Raw genomic sequence first — 22,984 nt, forward strand, 5'->3', positions numbered from 1 at the left:
TTGAAAAAGTCAAAACTTTACAAGGGGTGTACTTACTTTTTCACGTGATTGTAGATGCCACCTGCTTGTTTGAATTATAAAAAAAACATGTTCAAGAAGCAGAGTCCTGGCATTTAATTTGCCTTCAAGTAGCAAAGCTTAATTTATTGGCCTTTGGTAAACGAGTTATCAAAAAGCGTTAAAGGCAATTTAAGTTGGCAGTTTGGCAAACTTTTCGAAAACGGTAACGTTTGATAACGTCATAACAAATGCTTGATCAAAGGATGCAATAATAAAGTGGAAAAGGAGAAATTGTCAACCAAATGTCAACATTTGGGGAAAAAACAAAACTAGTTTCCAAAATGAGACAAGGCCTACTGCCGATTACACTGGACTGGATTCTGAGGTTGCGGGTTAAAAATCCAGTTTAAGGCAATTAGTTTGTGAAGTTTTTGGAACCCCAACTGGCCTCAAATGTCACGACTGGATTGGGTTGATTCAAATAAATAAATAAACTAGCTCGACGTTTCGAGGGCAATCTTGCGTTGCCTCATGGTCTGGTGTACACGCGACATCAGTCATTGCTTTGTGCTCGATTGTTAAAGACCTCCGGGAAACCTGGGCGAAACACCAACAACAAAACAAAAAATAATTCTCCCAAACAAGTTCAACCCACCAGCTTGTGCATTTCCAAGGCAAAACCACCATTTTCAATGGAGGTCAACTTAAAGATCACAAGAAGGAATGCTTTGGTTTATAAAGATTTATTTTACTGCATGCAGTCAGTAAGGCAATGGTACAGAAAAGTCGACTTCCTCAATTGAATAATGTACTTGGCCCGGTATAAACGATTTGAAAGTAAAGTACATGTGCAGATCTGAGAATGTTTGTCATTGTTGCCATAATAAACTTGGAAAAAAAAAGAAACACCCAAATAAACAAAGGTAACCTTGATTGCTTTTTGTGTACAAGATCTCCAACCAACATATCCACTCCACGGATGAACGTCTAAAGTAATTAATTATATACAGACGTGCAATTTCTATTCACTTATCCACACGATGGTAAACCACAGCCGGATGGCAAGGCAAGAGGCAGGCACACTCGTTTTGCAAGATCATGTTTGCACACTCCTTTTCAATGGGCTTAGAAGGTTTCGTAAGCTTGGTGTATGCCGCAGATTAGGACACAAGCCAACACCACACCGAGAATCTGGAGAAATGGATAAAGTAGATGCTGTTACATTCTGCACAAGTGCCTTTTATTCTTTGTTAGCAAGGAAACATTTATTGTACATCAAGGATAAAAGGAGAAAAACAAACATCGAAAGATCAAGCCCGAGTCGATTCCTACTAAACCTACGATATGCTCGGTCTTCTGAACCGACAGATGAGGATTAAAAGCCACCAAAAATGGTGTTGCAAATTCTAAACAAAGATGACGCTGTTAAAAAGTAAGATTTATCGTTAATGGATTTGAGCATTAAACTTCTTTTCCCATTGAGAATGCAAGGCAACCTTACAACTGAAAGCTAACCAATTCGATTGTCTTCTTACCCTACCTGTAAGTTGATTATGCAACCTCTAGGGGCCATCCACATATTAAATACACTATTTTCACGGTAGTAAGGCAGGGCTAGGTAATGCATGTAATAGTCGTCCGGGAAAGGTGGTGGCAACATAAACGGTGTGCGCACCTCGAGACTACACCATCAACAGCCCCAGTGAATAAAAAGTGATAAACATAAATGGAGTGCAGGCTTGATGGTCCAAATGGCCTCCTCTTATTTCCAAGTCTTTTTATTTCAACTATAGAATTTTTGGCCCTTCTCATGGTTTAACCTTCTTTTGCTCATTATTCATCATATACCCTACCATCTAAAAGGTTTGTCCAATGTAGATGCACCTCGGGATGTCAACTTATCCACATTTAATGAATTGACATTTATAAATTCAGACATTTCAAAACAAAATGAATTATTACAAGTAGAGATACATTCAAAGAACACCGTCCCCATGCCAAATAAATAAACACATCCTTCAGGGAGCGGGTTGGGTTGCCGGGTCACCCAGTGATGCCGTCGTGCATCACATGGAGACGGAATTGGGAGGGAGCCGTGTGCAATAAATTGATCGATCAATTCTGAAATTAAAATAAATAATGATCATAAAATAATTAATTTCTTAATCAATTGGCTAATAGCAATTAATCGAAAAAATAATTAATTGATTCAATTATTAATCAATAAATCAAAAATACCCTTTTCCGAATCTGTAACTTTGAAAATTAATTCATCCAAAAAAAAAAAATGGATTAAATGACTAATCAATAAATCAAAAATACCCTTTTGTGGTATTGGGAGTTACATGAATATTAATGAATGCACGATGAACTGGAAAGGATGAGGCGTAATGGGTAGTGACGTGTACAAGCTGGGTGGAGTGGAGAAGGAGACGCCATTAAACGGTTAAGCTGAAGAACCTGCGTGTGGGTTGTCATTGTTATACAACACCTTTATAGCGAAATAACTTGGTCACTGCCATGTCCAAATATCAGCTTCCTAGCTCAAAAGGTGCCTGAGATGCCCGAGTGCCCATATGAGAGAGAAAATAAATAGGTACTTAATAAATAGATAATAATCAATTGATTAATGGATTTTTTTTTTTTACCATTTTTGCCAAAGCATGTGCTCACTATTGTGCCCAAATTTAAACTTCCTAGCTCAAAGGACGGTTGAGAAACCCCGTACAAACAAGCAAAGCGAACCGAATGAAAACCGAGTACCCCCTTTCTGCACGCTTCATCGCCGAGCCTCCTTTGCCGGGCCTGCAATGTACGCCCGGTGATGACGTCATGCAGCACCGGGAAAAGGAATAGGAAAGTAGCGGTGTACAAAAACAAAAAAGTGTTCACAGGTACCAACCTCCACGGAGCAAACGTACCTGAGCAATTCCAATGGCAAGCAAAACTGCTGCTATCCACTTGAGGTGTGTTTGCAAGAATTCCTCCACAACATTACTGCAGCCCTGTTTGGGGTCACAACATTTATTGATTATATAGGGTGATCAAATCTACGTGTGTGTGTGTGTGTGTGTGTGTGTGTGTGTGTGTGTGTGTGTGTGTGTGTGTGTGTGTGTGTGTGTGTGTGTGTGTGTGTGTGTGTGTGTGTGTGTGTGTGTCTTGTATTGCTTGAAAAAATACTAATAATCAAAGCAGCAATTGTTTCTGGACAATTATCAATTTGTAGTTTAAACTCCCTTTCCACACTTTAATTCCACTTTATTCGGGCACTGAAATGAAACTCAATTATTCTCGCAGACCAACTCAACTTGACATTTTGGACTTGCTAAAATCAGACTCGGGCTTCATTACAAGGCTCCAAAGGAGAACAAACAAAAGAGGAAAACAAACGTGAATCAATCTGTCAATGAAACCTGATAAAGTGAAGCACTTATCACACTCTCAGCTATGCCTGTACCTCTCGCATTCCAGTGAGGGAAGGGTATTCCAACATGGCGGCTGCTTGCCCCACAAGTGCTCCAGTTACATATACAGTTAAGTGGGTACGGGTTAATTAGTGGAAGTAAGGCCTTTGCACTGTTGGTTGAAATTGCCTAGTTTAGCTGCCTCTGTCATCCACCTTCAGGCAAGTACGCCTGAAGTGCCTGGATGATATGACTTAGTCAGTGTACTAAATTGCCAGTTAAAAAAAAAAAAATCCTGCTCGTTTCACTGCCACACCATGTGCCATCATGGCACCAAGGAGTAGATCACACCTTAGGCTAAGTTGGATGTTCGGGGTGGGTTCTTTGCTTCGTGTGTGAAAATTACATGCATGGAAATTGCAACTAGAACCACTCTCCATATATTGACAAACATACACAGCATATAGGGGAACCGTTTCCGATTGCTACATAAGTTTGCCAACTCATGAATATTCATGAACAATCCATCCTTGGAGTTCCTGAACAAATTCAGATACGTACTACAATTTAATTGCTACAATAACAGGTTTTGTTTTGGAGTAAATTCCAAAAGGATTGTGAGCAAGTGGTGTCACTTTAATCAAAAGGGTGTCAGCCGGACCCCACGCCTTGACGGCTTCGTGCTCGCAGCATCTAGGTGAGTATTATGCACCATGATCTCTTCATTTCTGGACACCTACCCCCTTAAAAAAAAAATCCTGGATCCGTCCCTGGAGTCCACATTATATATATATATATATATATATATATATATATATATATATATATATATATATATTGCCTTCAGAAGGTATTTACACCCCTTGACTTTTTTCACATTTTGTTGAGTTACAGCCTGAATTTAAAATGAATTAAATTGAGATTTTTTGTAAACGATCGACAAAATACCCCATTATGCCAAAGCAGTGATTACAGCTTCGAGTCTTCTTGGGTATGTCTGTATCAGCTTTACACATCTGGATTTGGAGAGTTTCTCCCATTCTTCCTTGCAGATTTTCTCAAGCTCTATCTCTGAATGCAGAGCATAGGTGAACAGCAATTTTCAAGTCTTTCCACAGATTCTCAATGGGATTCAAGTCTAGGCTTTGGCTGGACCACTCAAGGACTTTCATGTTCTTGTTCGGAAGCCATTCCAATGTTGCTTTGGCTGTATGCTTGGGGTCATTGTCCTGTTGGAATGTAAATCTATACTGCAGTCTAAGGTCTTTTTGCACTCTGAAGCAGGTTTACCTCAAGGATTTACCTGTATTTGGCTTCATTCATTGTCTTATCCTTACAAGGCTCCTAGTCCCTGCCACTGAAAAGCATCCACATAGCATGATGCTGCCACCACTATGCTTCACTGTTGGGATGGTGTTAGATGGGCGATGAGCTGTGCTCGGTTTCTGCCAGACGTAGCGCTTTGCATTCAGGCCAAAGAGTTTAATTTTCATCTCATCAGACCACAGAATCTTTTGCATCATGCTCTCAAATCTAGACATGGACAAGCCACCAGGAAAGGACACTGCTAACTTGGATACAATCTGCATTAAAAAGGTACAAATTCAGCTTATTATTAAATTGGACAAAAGTGTAACGCTTAAATTGGCCAACTTTATCAAACTGTGCCTAAAAGCAACTTGGGATGTGCAAGTCAAGCCCTTAGGCCTTGCAGGCGACCACATACCACAGCGCACCTCGACAAGCCATTTTGAAATGTAAAGGCCAATCAGAACCGAGTCAGTGTAAATGCACACATCACACGCGCAAAAATAAAATAACCCTCATTTTGAAAGTTGCAAAGTCGAGTATAAACATATTTGGGTACAGGCGACTATTACAAGTTATTGTACTGTCTTGCATCAAGACAGACAACTCAGATAATCCAATGAAAGACCTTTCCAACTGCAATTCATGCAAGTAGCTTTCCTTTCAAAATTAGTCCAGTCACATGGCACTTTGGTGTGGAATGACATTCGGAGAGTTTGAGATTTCAGTGTATTCCATCCATTAAAAAAGTTTCACATTGGAACTGGAACTCATCTTAAAATAACAATTTTCAAATAAAAACGTTATTTGAAGAACCACAAGTTGGAGGTGAGATCCCACCAGCTCCAGGATTTCACAAAGAGGTTCCAGAGTCCCCGGACAGGTTGCGCGATACCTCGCTTCAAAGCGAGCGTCCAGTCGCTAATGCTCCTCATAGATCACGGTATGTAACAGCTGACAGAGGGAATGAAGGGACTTTACCCGAATATACACACTCTTCTCTGCAACTTGAGGGGGTTGCAGCGTTATGCCCTTATTGCACGTGCTGTTGGACATGTCAAGACAGCAGGATGCTGGGACATCAGTCTTCGTAGTCCAATTCGGGAGGTCTTCATAGTCTTTATAACCTTGTGCTCCACAGCACTGCATCTGCTCAGGTTTAGAGGACACGGATTGGCAGAAGAGACATCACAATCGAGACTTTCATTGCGTTGTCAAAAACGTGTAAACGATTGTCGATTTTACCCGAAATGCCGATGAGTGTGCACTACACCGACAACATGAAGAATTCAAGAGGAGATCGTTTGAGCATAGTTTGTATGGAAAAGCCTATTATGGGAAATCTTTAGACAATAGGACATAACACCTATTGGAGAACTCCACGCCAAAATAATAAACAATCCTTACATCGTGTTGGAGGTTGTCGATCAACTTCTTCTTTTTTGTCGGATAAGAGTCCAAGGACTTTTTCAGCTCCGTATCAACGAGTCCTTTGACCTGTCAATGTACAGGTAGCCTGGTATTAATCTTTCAGTTAATACAATGGGAAAGGGGCGCATATCACGCAGAACAGGTCTATGCAACACACACCCTGTCCTTGTAGACGAATGCAGCAATGGCAGCAGCGATCTCCACAACCAGGATTATCACCAGAAGGCCAATGAACTGTTAGGATCAAGGTGTAAATGAATAAATAAAATGAATAAAGGGGGATGGAATGGTTGCTGTGACAAAGATGAAGCAAACTCACCTACGTTAGGAAATTTGCACAAATTGCTCAGAGCCACATTTACACATTATTGCTATCATTCCATCACTCAATTCATCTGGAACACAAAAAAACTCATTACATCACCTGAGCAAAAGTTTAAGTTTAAAAGGTACTCGACTATCCTCCTCGTCTATGCACCTCAACATGGACATTCTGCTCAGACGTTGCACAATTGTTATTTAGACAAACTTGCTCCCATTACTCAACACATCCACTGGGACAACAAGGCTAGTTTTGTCCTTCCTGCCCAACGTACCGTGCCCAGCATGCACCGGCTTTCACGCACAGCACCACAGCATCCGAAGAAGGCGACAATGAAGATGACCGAACCAACAACGATGAGGAGAATGGGTGCTCCAGAGCCAACATCATGGCCAAGTTCACCCGAACTACCCACCTTAGCTTGTACCACCGCACCAATGATGATCAAAACTAGGCCCGAGAGCTGGTGGCAAACAAGAGAGCTTGTGGTTAATACAGGAAGTGGTGGTTTAATGGGCTCACTTGGTGAGACAAAGTCAACACAGTGATGCAAGCAAAGCAATATCAGATTAAGAGGGTTGCTGTAAGGGAAACCTGTTAGGCAAAGAAGAGCGATATGCTGGAGTCTTGTCCGACTGTAGCTTCATTACTTTGCCATATGCAACAAGGATTTCTCCCATTCCACAAATAATGTGGCAAGGAGGCACTTTGGATTACCCATAATGCTGACCCTTTTAAGTGGAACAAACCTCTGACCCTCATCCCAGGAACTAGATCGCATACCTCCACCAGGCTGAACAGTTTACGCCTTGTATCCCACTAATAGGCCGAATCTTGATCTGGACCTGAACCAAAATCTAATCGGCTTGTTCTTGTCACCTAACCAACTCATCCACCACGTTTTGTCATAACCCGTCCACAACTTTTTGAAATATCATGCTTTATATAGTTTTTGGTCCTTTATCAGATCCAGATCTTCACCAAAAATTTCAAAATCGAATCAATTCTTCCTTATCACACACCCAACATGTCCACCAGGTTTCATCCAAATCCATCCATAACCTTTTGAGAGATCCTGTTCACAGAAAAACCAAACAGACAGGGGCGAAAACATAACCTCTGTCCACCTTCGGTGGCGGAGGTAACAACGCAAGTTCAATACTGAACAAAGACGTGCAAGTGTAAAAGATGTTTGATTTGAATAAATGTATCAATTCAAATGTTTCCTCTCCCTGTAGAAAATGTCTATTATGGTAGTAGTCCCATGATGTACCAGGAGGAAGTTTGGCCTTTACCATGAAATGTTGTCACTTCTGGTTTCAATTCCTCAGTGTTGTATCTGTGGTCTCCAACTGCCAATAACCTGCACGTTACAATGTGCAAAGCTTTGAGCATCACAAGGGCTGACAAGTGGCATACCTACCTTTGAGCATTGTCGTCTTTGTTCGATTCCAGCCACCCTGGGCACAAAAAGTACCCAGTGCTTCAAATCAACTAGGCCTTAGTCAGTCAGTTGGGATGTTACGCCGAGGACCCGTCATGTCATGCCAGTAGTGCCATTGCACGCCATAAAAATGTATTGGACTATTAGGTACTAGCAGAGTACCTGCCCTACGGATGACCTTTTTCCAAGCATTCAACTTTCTTCTAACACGTACAAAACTTGAACAGGCACAACTTCAGGGTGTCCTCATTAATCCCTGAAAGTTTCAGCTTCCTCGGTCAAATACTCTGACACATGCATACAACATACCTTCCTTCCATTATATTAAGAGTATTGTAGCTTGTTCCGACAACTTTTTTGAACGTTACTCATAGCGTCCTTGCGGGATATGCCAATAATTCTCAAATAAATCTATTTTGGAAATTCATAACAAACCTCAAGCATTCAATAATCAAATTAGACCAACATTTCCAGGCTGAATCAAGGCACTGAGATGGTTTCATGCTACACGGGTGGCCAAAAATTGGACGAGGTTTGTCCGAAATACCTGTGTGGATCGTGCCTACAAAATGTTAGCTTTTGTACTTGGAACATTTTACAGAGCACTGTTATGAAACAACAGAGATGGCTATGGATCTTGGTTATCTGCCATGTTTGAGAATGCTATACCCACAATTAAGTGTAATAAACAGCCATCATTCGAAACTGCAACATCATCTCTACCCAGCTACCAGCACATGGGCGATTTGAGCAGTGAATCAAACCTGTGTTGTCCTGCCAGCGACCCATCTCACCTCACCACCATCCCTTCCTACCCCCTCCACTAGGGCGGGATATCGGCACAACACAGCACGGACATGACAGTGGAACACGACATAGCACTACCACAGACACAAATGCCATCCCGGGAAAGTATGAAACAGGACGATCCTGTAACATACGAGACACTGGGTCAGCCTGCTATGGTGGGACAAATCATTTGTCGCCCATTTGGTCAGCGGTGTCCGAGTGTGTCCGAGACGCAAGTCCATGCCATATTTCTTCTGGAGCAATATAACTAATTTATCAATTAATACAAGATCCCTGATAAACCGTCAATGGAACGGAAAAACAAAATCTACCAATTTGTTATGAACATGCGACCGGCATTTTCATCTGCACAACTAACACAACACCGCCATCTTCACCAACACCATCTTCGTCTGAATTGCTCGTGCAAGGCTCAAAACGATACGGCTCCACAATTACCCCAAAAGAGTTTTCATCACCAATTTTGTCTCCAATAGTTTCTTCAAAATCCCACTGATCAGTTTCAACATGCGGAGAACCTTCAGAGTTGCTAATGACGGTGGAATAAATATCGGAATCCGAGCTCGAAATACACTGTTCTCCATGTAGAGCCGCCATTTGGATCAAAGCGAGTTTATAGCGTGATGTTACTGGCAAGATGAACGACATTTTATGGCTTTTTGACCCTTTATGATTGGCAAAAAACAAAAACAAATAATTTTCCTTCAAATTAGACTGTGATGAACGGTTTTCAGAAAAAAAATTAGCGTTTGGGTTCCCCTTTAACAAAATTATATAGGAACAAGAATATTACAACCAAGAAAGAACTGCACAAAGTATATACACATTCTCAGACCAACAGAGAAGCCATAAACATCCTATTCCAGTCCACCAAGGGATGAAGGCTTATCAGAAGCCATACAACAGCCTTCCCAAGTACACAAAGGGATGGATGAAGGCCTACCAGATCTCATCCCGAGTGGCATTCGACACCCTTGCTGCAGTTGTTCGTTTGCTCTCACCAACCCACATGTGACATGGGAATCAAACCCACGGCAGAGCAAGTCGTTAAACAACCAACCACAACCCAACAGCCAGCTCATTTACAGACAAGCATGTGACAAAGTACAAGCACCGTGGCAGTGCCATTAAAATGAAGGCTCTTCGAAGGAATAGTCAAACAATTATTCCTTTGTACAGCTGTGGAAGGCAAAGTGAGACAACCCAGGCAGACATGAATGAAAAACCAAGCCAAAGCAGAAACCATGCACTGTAAGGAAACCAAAGTCAGCTCAGCATAGTTTGGGGATTTGATTCACGGATAGACCAACACACACCTTACCTTCATAACCATAGACTGACTACACGACCCATTGACCATCCATATAACAGCAGCTCCCACAAGCACAGAAAGCAACGCCGCAGTGTTCAGAAAGCCACCACTACCATGACATCACAACAGTTTGCATTGCTGGTTTTCATGGCCAGATGGCAAGAGCTTTTGCTCGCTTGTGGCAGAATTTATACAATAGATGAGATTGGAGCCCAGGATGTGAGACTTGATGGAAAAAAGTCTGAATGGCGAAACAGTGATCCATTACACACCAGACATTACACACCTGATATACCAGCAGGAGGCAGGTATATCAATCGGCACACAACGGTTCACCGCAGGGTTGAGCAGGTTTAACCAAACTTGCTAATATGTCTCAAAGCAAGATTTGTTTTCAGAGCTATTCTATATACAGGGTGAATCAGAAGTAGCACCCGATTTCTGTATATATACAGACTTGGCATTTAATATGGAATATTTTTTTTGTGGGGGTGAACTTACTTTTCAAGATGACTTTGAACCAAAAATTCATTGGAATTATGTTGAAATTATTCGAGATTTTGTTAATGTGACCTTTAAAAGAAACAAAAACCACATTTGACATTTCGAAGCAAATAAATTGATCCTTGAAAGTGATGTAAACTGATATCGAACTCAATTCATGGACAGTACTGTGTTAAACTTCTGTACGTTTTCCAGAAGTATCTCTATTTTGCACATTAGCCAAAAAAAATTTCAACAAAACAAAAGCTAAATTATGACTGGGATTACGGACAGTAAAATTACAGTTCAGTACTTCGTGTAACCCACACGAGCATTCAGTCGAGCACGTACACGTTGAGGCATGCTGTTCACGAGATTTGCCAAGGTTTGGACAGGAATCGCTTGCCATGCAGTTACAATAGCCTGCTGCAATTCACCCACAGAGGCAGGCTGCTGGTCCAAGTTGTCGATTTGATGCGTTAATTCCACCCACAAGTTCTCTATCGGATTCATATCTGGGGACATGGCAGGCCACTCCAAATGCTCTACACCACAGTCAGCAAGAAAGTGTTGGATCATGCGAGCACGATGAGGCCGTGCATTGATATGAATGAATCCGAGTTTCCTCGAAAGGCTGCACGAGCAAATGGAAGCAATGTTTCTTCCAGAATGACCCTGTACTTGAACTGGTTCAGGTTTCCATTCAGAACAATCAGGTCAGTATTGCCCCCTGCATGAAAAGCAGCCCAAACGGTCACCCCACCACCTCCAGCTTGGACTCTTGGCACTATACAATCTTCGTTGTGGGCTTCATGCACTTGTCTGTGCACTCAGACGTGGCCATCTTGACGATAGACGAGAAATCTAGACTCGTCACTGAAGGTCACGTGATTCCAGTGTCCTGGCTGCCATTGACGGTGCTCTCTGGCCCACTGCAATCGGCGATGGCTGTGTTGTCTGGTCAGGCGTGGCTTTCTCAGGGGACGCCTGGCACGATAGCCTGCTGAACCAGTCTTTGGTTGACTAGCCTTCTGGATACAGGCACATTTGTCAGTTGCTGCCACTCAGCCCTAAGCCGATTAGCCGACGTGGTACGGCCATTGCAGACTAACCGGTGCAGCTGGCGATCATCTCTCCTTGTGGTTCTGCGTGGATGTCCTGGCCTCGGTATTGGAGGAGGGACACCCCTCTGAGCATTTCGTTTCAGGATCTTTGACACCTGACCTTGAGTGATGCCATACTGCCGAGCAATAGCACGCTGTTTCATGCCAAAATTTCGTAAAGCCACCACTCCATGACAAACAGCATTGTCAAGTTGACGGACCATCTCCAGAGGAAGCGGCAATAACTTTTGTAGATGTGCAGCAGTTGTTTTCCACTAATACAGAACGCAACAACCCTTATATACCCGATTGTGAAGCCAATCGTCAAATGTACCTGTCCTTACATTTTGTCACGCCACCTGTGATATAATCCTGTTATTGACTTCTTGCTGCGAAAGACAATCAGTGACATTGTTCTTTCAACAAAGACATCACCGAAGGGTAAAAGAAACTCACCAGATTGATATACTGAGTTCAGAAAGTAAACCCAAGTCAAGAAAAAAAAAATATTACATATTAAATGCCAAGGCTGTATATATATGTATATATATATGTATATATATATATATATATATATATATATATATATATATATATATATATATATATATATATATATATATATATATATATATATATATATATTTCTGTCAGTTGATTGTTTGTTTGCCATTTGTATTACAGTGTACAAGAAGGTAGAAATAAATGAATGACATGTTTATCTAACCATTTATTCGGGGGAAAACTATTACGGAAGTGTAAGTGGATCCCGGAAAGTGGATCGGCCACCGCGGTCCGATCGAGTGGCCGGCACGCTCCCCAGACCTTACACCTCCAGATTTCTTTCTTTGGGGGCCCATGAAAGACCTTGTTTATCATGAAAAGCCTCGTACCATTCAGGAATTGAAGGCTCAAATCACTGCAAAGTTTGAGGAAATTGATATCGAACTCTGCAAGCGTGTGTGCCACTCTGTGCCTGCTCGGCTGCAATTGTGCATCGATCACGAGGGAGGGCATTTTGAAAATTGCAAGTACAACAGCTTGGTACACTTCCGTAATAATTTTCCCCCGAATAAATGGTTAGATAAACATGTCATTCATTTATTTCTACCTTCTTGTACACTAATACAAATGGCAAACAAACAATCAACTGACAGAAATATATATATATATTATATATATATATATATATATATATATATATATATATATATATATATATATATATATATATATATATGTATATCTATATATATAAAGTAGAGTTGGCCTCTGTGTCTGTATCCTGATCTATCTACGATCTCTAAGATCTCGAGAACCCGTGGACGGATTTGCGAGCGGAAAGTACTGTTCGACTCGGGATGGTCCCAGGAATGTCACGGAGACATAAACATTTAAAAAATTTCGGGTTTTAAAATTAGCGTATTATTAGCACTAGCAGAAGAGAGAGGGATTCGAAGGGAGGGAGCGCAGCGCTTCTAGCGCTTCTGACTACAGCACACCTTAAAATTAAAAAAACTTCGGGTTTTAAAATTAGTGTTACGCGTAATTAGCGCTAGCAGAAGAGGGAGGGAATCTAAGGGAGGGAGCGCAGTGCTCCCTCCAGCGCTTCTGTTAGCGTAATTAGCGTATTTCGGAACGTTAATTTTTCAACTTCATTATTCGGAATCAGTACGTCCCAGAGAACCTTCGTAACGTTAATTTTTCAACTTCATCCGATTGACATGGGACCAACGGCATGTGACAAAGAGTGAAATATACAGGCTACATTTATTTGACGACAATGAGTTCCGACTTCCGACCTCGGTGGGATGACAGGCTGAGTCAACCCCCCTGGTGTGAAGGGGGAGGAGGAGGGGAGGGGGAAGAGAAGGGGAGGGGAACGAGGGGGAAGGGGATGGGAGGGGGGGAGGGGGAGGGGGAAGGGGGAGGGGGAGGGGGAAGGGGGAGGGGAGGGGGGGAGGGGAAAGGGGGGGGGAGGGGGAGGGGAGGGGCCCTTCTTCCCCTGGGCACCCCCGCACCCTTCCCTCCCCCCTTCCCCTCCCCCCTCCCCCCCCTTCCCCCTCCCCCCCATTCCCCTCCCCTCCTCTTCCCCCTCCCCTCCTCCTCCCCCGCTTCCCCCTCCCCCCCTCCCCCCCGTTCCCCTCCCCTCCTCTTCCCCCTCCCCTCCTCCTCCCACTCCCGTGCAAAGCCGGGTACCTCTGCTAGTATGTATATATATGTATATATGTATATATATATATATATATATATATATACATATATATATATATATATATATATATATATAATATATATATATATATATACAGAAATCGGGTGCTACTTCTGACTCACCCTGTATATATATATATATATATTTCAGAAACATTGCTATTCATGCAATCAATAACCAAGGGCTTTTGACATTCACAAAAAGGTCAGGCCTTTCTGGTCAACTCGGAGCTAAACTACCACTAGGAGCTAAACTGCCCAACTAAAAGAAAGCACAGTGGTGTTACTTTGTATCTGATCCTCTTTGTACTTGTATGGGCTAGATGAGCCCACGGCATGGGCAGGGACTTGTACATTAATAAATAAATAAATAAAATGATATATATGGAAATATTTCCAAACGCTCAAAGCTAGGAGGATCAGATGAACAAACTTTTTACGATTCTTCCTGTGATTCTTGGCTCCCCTAGATTAGAACATCTCCAGTCTTTGGCCTCAATCACCATTTCCAGATGACAACAAAAAAGCAGTCATGACGCAAAGATGTCCAATTCCTAATTTCCGACTCCACTTTTATGGTTCTAGCAATTCTTCTATTCTTGGGGAAAGGACAACCATCGGAAAGTTATTGTTTCCTGATGTTGGAAACAGCATCGTAACAAACAAGGCCACGAAATATGTCTGACGTCTGACGTGTCCCCCAGTAACTGTGACAAGTCAGAGGAAGTGGAAAAGTCAGAATAGGTTGACCTTTTGGCCTATGTTGACCCCAAAATAGTTGGGGGTTGAATTCAGTAAGCCGATATGAAAATCCTTTTCAAATTTCAAGTCAATCAGATGAAAATTGAGAATTTTAGAAATTTGAAAAGGTTGTTGACCTTTGGCCATGTTGGTCGTTTGGCCTATGATGACCTCAGTAAAGCAGCAGATGACCTCAGCCACAGAAGGCCAGTACGCCGAGCAACACTTGGACTTCATGTATGCGATCGCGTTTTTACGTATTCCAGGTTTCTTATCAAATATGCAGGTGTTGGAATCTTTAAAAAAAACAAAAAAAAAACATTCAGAAGCAAAGTGCTTGTAACACAACACTATGCAAGTTTGTTTCAAAATAAAAGTGCAATTGAATCAAGATAATAGAACATAATAGAAGTGGTACTAAATAATAAGCAAATCAGTAAATAATAAACAAACAACTTAAACAAACCACACTTGGTGGTTGGAGGGTCCACTGAGCCTGGGAGGTTGGTGATTCGAATCCCAGTCGAGTCTTACCAAAGATTAAAAAAGACCCTGTGCTGCTTCCTTGCTTGATTCAGCATTTAAGGATAGAGCACAGACTAGGCCTGGTAAGATAGCCTTTAGGTATGCACACGCACGCGCCTTTGAGCTGTCCAGCCTGGGTTTGAATCCCAACCCAACTTGAATATCAACTTCCATGCAGGCATCTCACATGCAGCAGTGGCAGCACACGTTGATGGGAAAAGTGGCTTTCAATTGAGTACAAGTAGGCGAGTTATCCCCAGCATGCTGGCCAAATTTAAAATATCCTTCCCCAACCGAAAAAGGGCACTGCATGAGCGGAACGAGAGCTTCCAGGGAAGCAGAACTCAACTGAACTGACTGGACAACTTTAAAGTATGTCAGTTGTCTGTACTAGATTTGACTGAAATGAAAAGCCAACAACCTTGTATGCCGGCCTATGGCGGCCATTTTGTGACAGATCGGGTTGACTTGCGATAGCAACCTACCTTGTGTGGTAAGTCTCACACACCAAGTTTGATCAAAATCCATAAATATTTGTGGACGTTAAAGTCTTAACGTCGTTTCGGAGCTGAAAACAATATGGCGGCCTATGGCGGCCATTTTGTGACGGATCGGGTTGGAATGCAATAGCAACCTACCTTGTGTAGTAAAGGTTAACCATTCTAAGTTTGATCAAAATCTGTTAATATTTGTGGACGCTCGCGTGTTAACGTCGTTTTCATGCCCAAAAACAAAATGGTCGCCTAAGTCCGCCATTTTTCAACGGATCGGGCTGAAATGTAATACAACCTGGTCCTTGGGGTAAGGATGCTGCATGGCAAGTTTGATCCGAATTGGTTGATATTTGTGGATGCTGGAGTGTTAACGTCGAAAAGGTAATGGACGACAGACGACGACAGACGCCGGAGGGTTCAGTATGTGATGAACTCAACTGGACGGTAGTCCAGTTGAGTTAATAACTTCAACCTTGCGGAAGCTGAATAACAAAACTAAGCAGAACAAATAATAAGTGGAATAACAAAAAATAAGCAGAATAACAAATAATAAGCGGCTTAACAAATAATAAGCGGATTTATAAATAATAAGCAGAATAACAAATAATAAGCAGAATAATAAATAATAAGCGGATTTAACAAATAATACGCGGAATAACAAAAATAAGCGGCATAATAAATAATAAGCGGGATAACAAATAATAAGCGGAATAACAAATAATACGCGGAATAACAAAAAATAGGCGGAATAACAAATAATAAGCGGATTAACAAAAAATAAGCAGAATAACAAAAAATAAGCGGCATAAGCGGCATAACAAAAAAATGATGCACACCTGGCTTTGTAAAGGTTAAGGCCCACTTTAACCAAAGCCCCAATTGCAAGAAAACTGTGATAAAAAACAAGTCAAGTGAATCCACTTGGATTCCGCCCAGGTTGGCACATGGAAATTATTATTCATATGGTACTTTCCATGGTGAAGTAGTTCGCAGCAGAACCGGCAGCATAAATATAGATTTGATGACGTCATGTTTACACATCTGAGCGCCAGAAACTGTCTTCACTTTTGAGCGACAGAAATGAGCTTCACTTTTGAGCGACAGAAATTCCCAGGCAAACGCTATAACGCACCAGGTTTACAACCTGTGCGTTAATAAATAGGTGACAGATATGGCCTGAGGATCTGAAACTAGTCAAACACCAGGAGTGTGTTCAGTTACCAAGTTTCCTGTAGAGAGATTACCAAGTGGCTTAAGCACTCAAGCAAGCACTCCATTCAAAACTTGGATAAGGAACGCCTGGCTGGCTTATGCAAGTAACACCAAGTTGATATATCGTGCTCACCACACATCAACACAAGGATCATCTGACAAATCCTAAAATTCACTTATCTGATCAAACCCTACCCAAGGTGAATTTTGGGGCAGAGAAGAAGAGTTATTGGTACGCATGCTCACCTCCAAATTGTCTAGCCTGCGTTTGAATCCGATCCAGCTATAAACTGTTACCCCAGTGTTTCCCATCAAGCATGTGCAATGGACGTTTGTCCGTGCTCCTTTCTTTGTAAAAATTTTTGGGAACAATATGCATAAAATTTGCATACGTGCTTAATTAATTAATACTTCGGTAATTAAAATAAAAACAAGCCATTGAATCACCAATTTCGATTATATAGGCATATTGTTAGGATTTTCTATCTACACACCAAATTCCGTGTCAACCGGATGTTTCATTCTGGAGAACTTACGGGCAGAAGTCAAAATGATCCTCCCCCCCCCCCCCCCCCGGTAACACAGCCCCCCAAATAGCTCATGAAGAAAACAAAATTAAGGTACAAAACACCCAAACAGAAATAAATTAGATGGAATTTATACAACTAGTGAAATACCCATGCTATGCACGGGTGGGAGGCCAGAGGCAAACAGACAATGCAGATACGGCGAATGCTAAAGCATGAAACCAATAAATTCCACATTCCTGTCGCACCTTCAGTCGCATGTCAGACATGGACAGCAAGTTCGTGAAGGACTTCCATGAAAAACGTACCCGTTCGCTAACAAACGGGTACGTTCACGTATAGAAACATCGATCTCGTGGGTCCGTGGCGAATCTGCATATGGTGATCCGCGAAGTTCATGTTTAGAAAGTAGAAACCATCATGGCATGTCGTCATTTACTTGAACTCGATATCTTTTTTTCATTCCAAACAACATAACTCCAATCACAAAATAAACTTTTAACAACATTGTTAATGTTTCCTTCATTGTAAACACTACCAAGTCAACAGTTAAAAGGATTTTGAGCCGATAGGTGTTACGGCCTTGGCAAGATCGATGGAGACAGCGATCTGTTAGCTTATACACCACCCAAATAGCTATGTGGAATTCTCTCATGTAGAGATTAAACTCACGTCGTTTGAACTTTGGCCGAGGTCATTATTTACTTTTAATGATGTTTATATACGAATCGAAAAGAAGATAATTGGTTTTGGGTCGTCCTTTCCGCATATCTCGTGGGATTGTGAGTTGGAGAGACGACCGTGATGGTGGGGAGGGGCTTGGCATTCTCTCAAGCAGGGATTCAACCCATGTCCATATAAAAGGTCTTTGTCCAAGGTCACTGAGTCCGATCGGTGCAGCAGTGCAGCGATCGGAGCAGCCGTTTGTGCGGCACCCGGGAAAATAACGTTATGCGTAAGTCCCAACCTGAAAATGCTGGAGGCCAAAGCTGAAATTGGAAAAACAATATAGCCCATTTTACTCTGGGAGATCCCAGGATTACCCACCCAAAATGTCGTTGCGATCGGTTCAGCCATTTTTGCGGTACTTTCGGACGGACGGACGGACATCGGCAGACAGACATTTGGTGAATTATAGTACGATAGCCTGCGCAGTCAACTTGGTGCGAGCCAACTCTTCTGTTTTTGAATGTTTCTTTTTTTTCTCTTTGATCCAATATGGCCATATGAGCGATGACATCAGAAATTTATTTTCTCTAATACAATTGTTGCATAGATCATGCTCATGAAATTTCAAATTGATCAGACTAAGCGTTGTATTTGTCTAATTATGATGTCATAATGAAAGCACCGATGACATCATTAACATATCTTGTTCCCCATGGGGAGTACTTGACAATGAGCCATGTTTCATTTTTTTTCTATTGAGCGGTTTCAGAGATATAGAGGTGCAACGTTTTTCCATGATTGTGTCCGGACCACATAACCTATGATGTCATAATTATGAATAAAAAGATTCTACACGCGGAGGCGCACCTCTGGTAAAATTTTGTGTCTATCGGTCCAACGGTTGCTTGGAAAGTTAATTTCAAAAATGCAGACACGCATGTACGCCAGACATACACAGTTGAATGCTTAACCCTGATTTTTGCTTCTCGAGTGCCGGGTAATTAACATTTCATCAGGGTAACAGGTGTAGTCTTCACTCTCCAAGCCAATGCTTAACAATTAAAGCAAAAACATGTTGGTAATGTTTATTTCATTACTTAATTCACTTTGAAAAGTTCGTTCAGATTTATCAGAAACTAGCAGGAGTACCTGGCGTTGCTGGAGGAGGGGGGGGGGGCAGGAGAGGGAGGGGAGAGGAATGGGGTGGGAGGGGTAAGCAAGGGGGTTGGGGTGAGCAATGGGGAGGGGAGGGAGAGGTGAGGGGAGAGATGTACTACATATACATCTTTTTGGAAGGGGGGGGGGGGTGGATTTGACAGGCGTCTGTTTTAGAGGAGTGGGGGGGGGGGGTAGAAGGAGGCCGCCGTCACATTGCCTATGTGACCCCCCCAGACAAAGTTGTATTTGTATCCCGAGTAAAGTATAAAAGCGTTTATAGGTGGAGTATCCGGTGTTGCTCAAGTGAAAAAGAAACATTAACATATTTGAAATGAGGGAAAATATAATGGAAAAGCAATTACATCCAAATCAGAATCCTTCACAAATGTCAAATCATCATTTTACCTTTTCGTTGAATAAATGCTGGTGAATGTGCCGTTGATCACGTTTGGGTTAAGTATGATGACGGTCAGGAAGAAGAAGAATCCTTACCACAAACTTTGACCGCTGCCGGAATAGTTAGATTATTTGTGTTCAAATGTCTGGTGATCGTTTTGTATTTATTTATGTGAATGTGTACTTGTAAATAACTGATGAATCAAAAAGGTGTAGGCACTATAGAGTGAATTTTTTTAAATAATAAAAAAAACGACTTTAAATTTTTTTTTTGGCCTGAAACACGCCCAGGCACTCTGATGAACCTCTGAAAGTTTGATGAAGATCTGTTCAGCCATCTCTGAGAAAAATAGCGACACACACACAACTGGCTCTCTTATATAGTCGATTTACTCGAGTATTACAAACAAGGTTATCCCTACCAGTTAGCATGTCATTACAGACAGTAGTAATGTCAGTTTGGAAAAATTACATCCATGATATTCTCAAGAAAAGCGAATGGTAGTGGAGTAGCCTCGCGGCAAAGCCGTTGGACTGACGCCCGAGTGGATGGGATTCAAAGCAACCGTTTTAAAGATTCGGATTCGAAGTTTCTGGAAACAGTTAACAGAATTTTTACCAAGTTGTCGTCAAATTGTGGTCAAAATAAATAAATGAAGAATCCAGCTGGCTCATCAATGACCGAGCGAAGAGCCCATCCTTTTGGCCAACCTTGTCTTCCCACATTTTCTACTTCCAAATTCCAGAGAAATTTGGTGTGCACAATGTCATGCCCAATCCCATAATCCCACTGTTGTTTTCCAAGACAATGACTGCCGTACCAATGGAAGATTTGTACGCGCTTTACCTATATGCCAATTCCATAACTATTCAGGTGATGGGACAAACAGCAACCTAGCTAATACACGACTTTCACATCGAGGTCAAAGTTTAAATTCCTATATAATACAACAGGTGTGCACAAATGCTGGATTTGTGCACCAACCAAGTCCTTCACAACAGTGTCGGCATTTCCACACTCCACCTGGTCGGCACCCCACCCTTCCCAAAAGGATGGGCGTAATCCTAAAGCCCCACCACAAACGTGTAGATACAAGTCAAACATGCCACGCACATGGATTCTCATGCTCCAAACCCAATATCCTTGGGAAGGTTCACAGGAACCTAAAAATAAAAATAAAATAAAAAGGCAAAAGTGGCTTTTCCGGTTTTGAGGGTGTATACGTAGTTGGGCAGGTTTTGTTATTTCATAATCATCCGCAATGTGAACATGACCAGACAATGCCATAATCAATTCAAACTGCTGACAAAATTATGAACAAAGTAGGATCTTTAAAAGGTGTTTCCAGGGCCACGAGGGGTGGAAGATTTATCCTGCACTATGCACAAACAACCACCTTTTTATTCTGTGGTTATTCCTTGCACTTAGATATATCTATGGGCCAACAGTTAACGCTGTACCTTCCGGGACAGAAGCCAAGCACATAGACGAGACACCTAGACATACACACACACACACACACACACACACACACACACACACACACACACACACACACACACACACACACACACACACACACACACACACACACATATATATATACACCTTATATATACACACACACACACCTTATATATATATATATACACCTTATACACACCCACACACACATCCTTTTATATATATATATATACACCTTATATATACACACACCTTATATATATATATATACACACACACACCTTATATATATATATATATATACACCTTATACACACCTTACACACACACACACACACACACACACACACACACACACACACACACACACACACACACACACACACACACACACACACTTACAATTTCATGACAAATTAAACATCAAAACACTCGTCTGTCTACAGCATTTCTAGGTCCACGTCACGGCATAACAAGTGCTCGGTCGAACACAGAAGTCACCTTGTTTCCCACTTGTGACAAACACATTCACAAGAAGGTGACCGTGAGTTGGTCCCATGATCTCCAAAGCCGAGGAAGAAGCCATCGAGGAAAGTGCAACTCAGGTTTCAACATGCAACCAAATAATTAAATAATTAATTAATCAAACATACCCAGAAGAGCAAGTTGAAAACGAAGAGCAAATATTTCACAATCTTCATTCCACCCTCAAGTACCATGATGTTTGTGATCTGGAAACACACACAACGTCAGTATCAAAGATTGCTGCACGCACATGCTTTTACCTACCTGCTTTTACCTACCTGCTTTCACCTTGCACTGAAAAATCCCCTAAACACGATGCTTCGATCTGGAACCAGAATTGACTGTCGGGATCTCTGCTCGCTTGGTAGTTGGTATCCGCCGCAAACCACACCCCTAAATATGTGGGCGTGGCTACAACTATTTAATTATTCATGAGTTGCTTGCTCTTTTTAATTCGTATTCTTTTCCCACTCACTTAGCTGCATTATTGATAAAAAAATTTTTTAGTTAAGCTGCGTTATAATAATAATAATACCATAACTATAACGTTATAATACTAATCCTGCGATCTTAAGTCCCACTCCCAAGGGCATGAACTCGGGGTAAAATCCAAAAAATCGTTACCGTACTTATTCCATGCACCCACCAATGTTGATTTATATATTCTTGGGTAAAATGCCAGGGGCATAGAAAAGCACCCTTTATACGAGTATAAGGGTATGTGTTATGTGGCAACGTATAGAAAAGAAAGGACATTCCAAAAAAAAAAAATGTCGTGTGCACACTGGGGGCAAAGTTGATGAATCTAGAAGTTGACCAGGATATCAGTAAACAATGCCATAAACCTATGGGAGGATCTATAAGGTCCACCAGAACATTCCCTCCAGAGGACGGTTCACCCACTCTGATGCTACACGGCCTCATGTGGAGCATTACTATGATAGTTTATATTGGGGTTAAGCTATACCAAACCCAAACTATACAAAAACTAGGTCGACCCAACTACAGATTAAAATTGATGGAATATTCCAGGAGAGGAACATGAATGATGGCTTATTCACTCATTTATTGTGCTGGACATTTGATACGTGATGACGCGATACGATCTGAACACCTGAGCACACCATAATCCAATATTTGAGCAAAATAGTTTGGTATTATGATCCCAGTTTGAAATCCCTTACCTGTTCACTTTCTGCTTGGTCTCCTAATGTTGTTGTCATTCCAATGCGTGTTCACTGATATCGCGAGATATTTCTCTCTTGGGTTCAGGTTACAGTGTTTTGTCGAAATGACTTGCACTCTGTGTACGAAACATCAGGAACACCTGCTCTTTCCATGAAATGGACTGATCAGGTGAATCCAGGTGTAAGCCATCATCCCTTATTGATTGCACCTGTTAAATCCACTACAATCAGTGTATTGGTTCACATATGAAGAG

The 22,984-nt window shown here is 41.7% G+C and overlaps 1 protein-coding gene across 2 annotated transcripts; it reads right to left on the bottom strand.

The window, feature by feature from the left end:
* Positions 1-727: 727 nt before the first annotated feature.
* Positions 728-21,951, bottom strand: LOC137431169 (CD63 antigen). 2 transcript variants are annotated; one of them, XM_078781581.1, is made up of 8 exons: positions 21,822-21,951; positions 21,672-21,749; positions 6,740-6,928; positions 6,303-6,377; positions 6,120-6,209; positions 5,694-5,861; positions 2,922-3,005; positions 728-1,191 (listed from the first exon to the last, which is right to left on the bottom strand). In XM_078781581.1, exons 2-8 carry the CDS (start codon positions 21,735-21,737, stop codon positions 1,126-1,128), a joined length of 738 nt encoding a protein of 245 aa, XP_078637707.1. In that variant the 5' UTR covers positions 21,738-21,749; positions 21,822-21,951; the 3' UTR covers positions 728-1,125. The 2 variants fall into 2 exon arrangements, with proteins under 2 accessions (XP_078637707.1, XP_067978279.2); XM_068122178.2 differs by having other exon boundaries at positions 21,832-21,932.
* Positions 21,952-22,984: the final 1,033 nt, after the last annotated feature.

Source organism: Myxine glutinosa, chromosome 7 (assembly GCF_964187855.1).
Source record: "Myxine glutinosa chromosome 7, kmMyxGlut1.1, whole genome shotgun sequence".
In the NCBI taxonomy this organism is placed as follows: Eukaryota; Metazoa; Chordata; class Myxini; order Myxiniformes; family Myxinidae; genus Myxine; species Myxine glutinosa.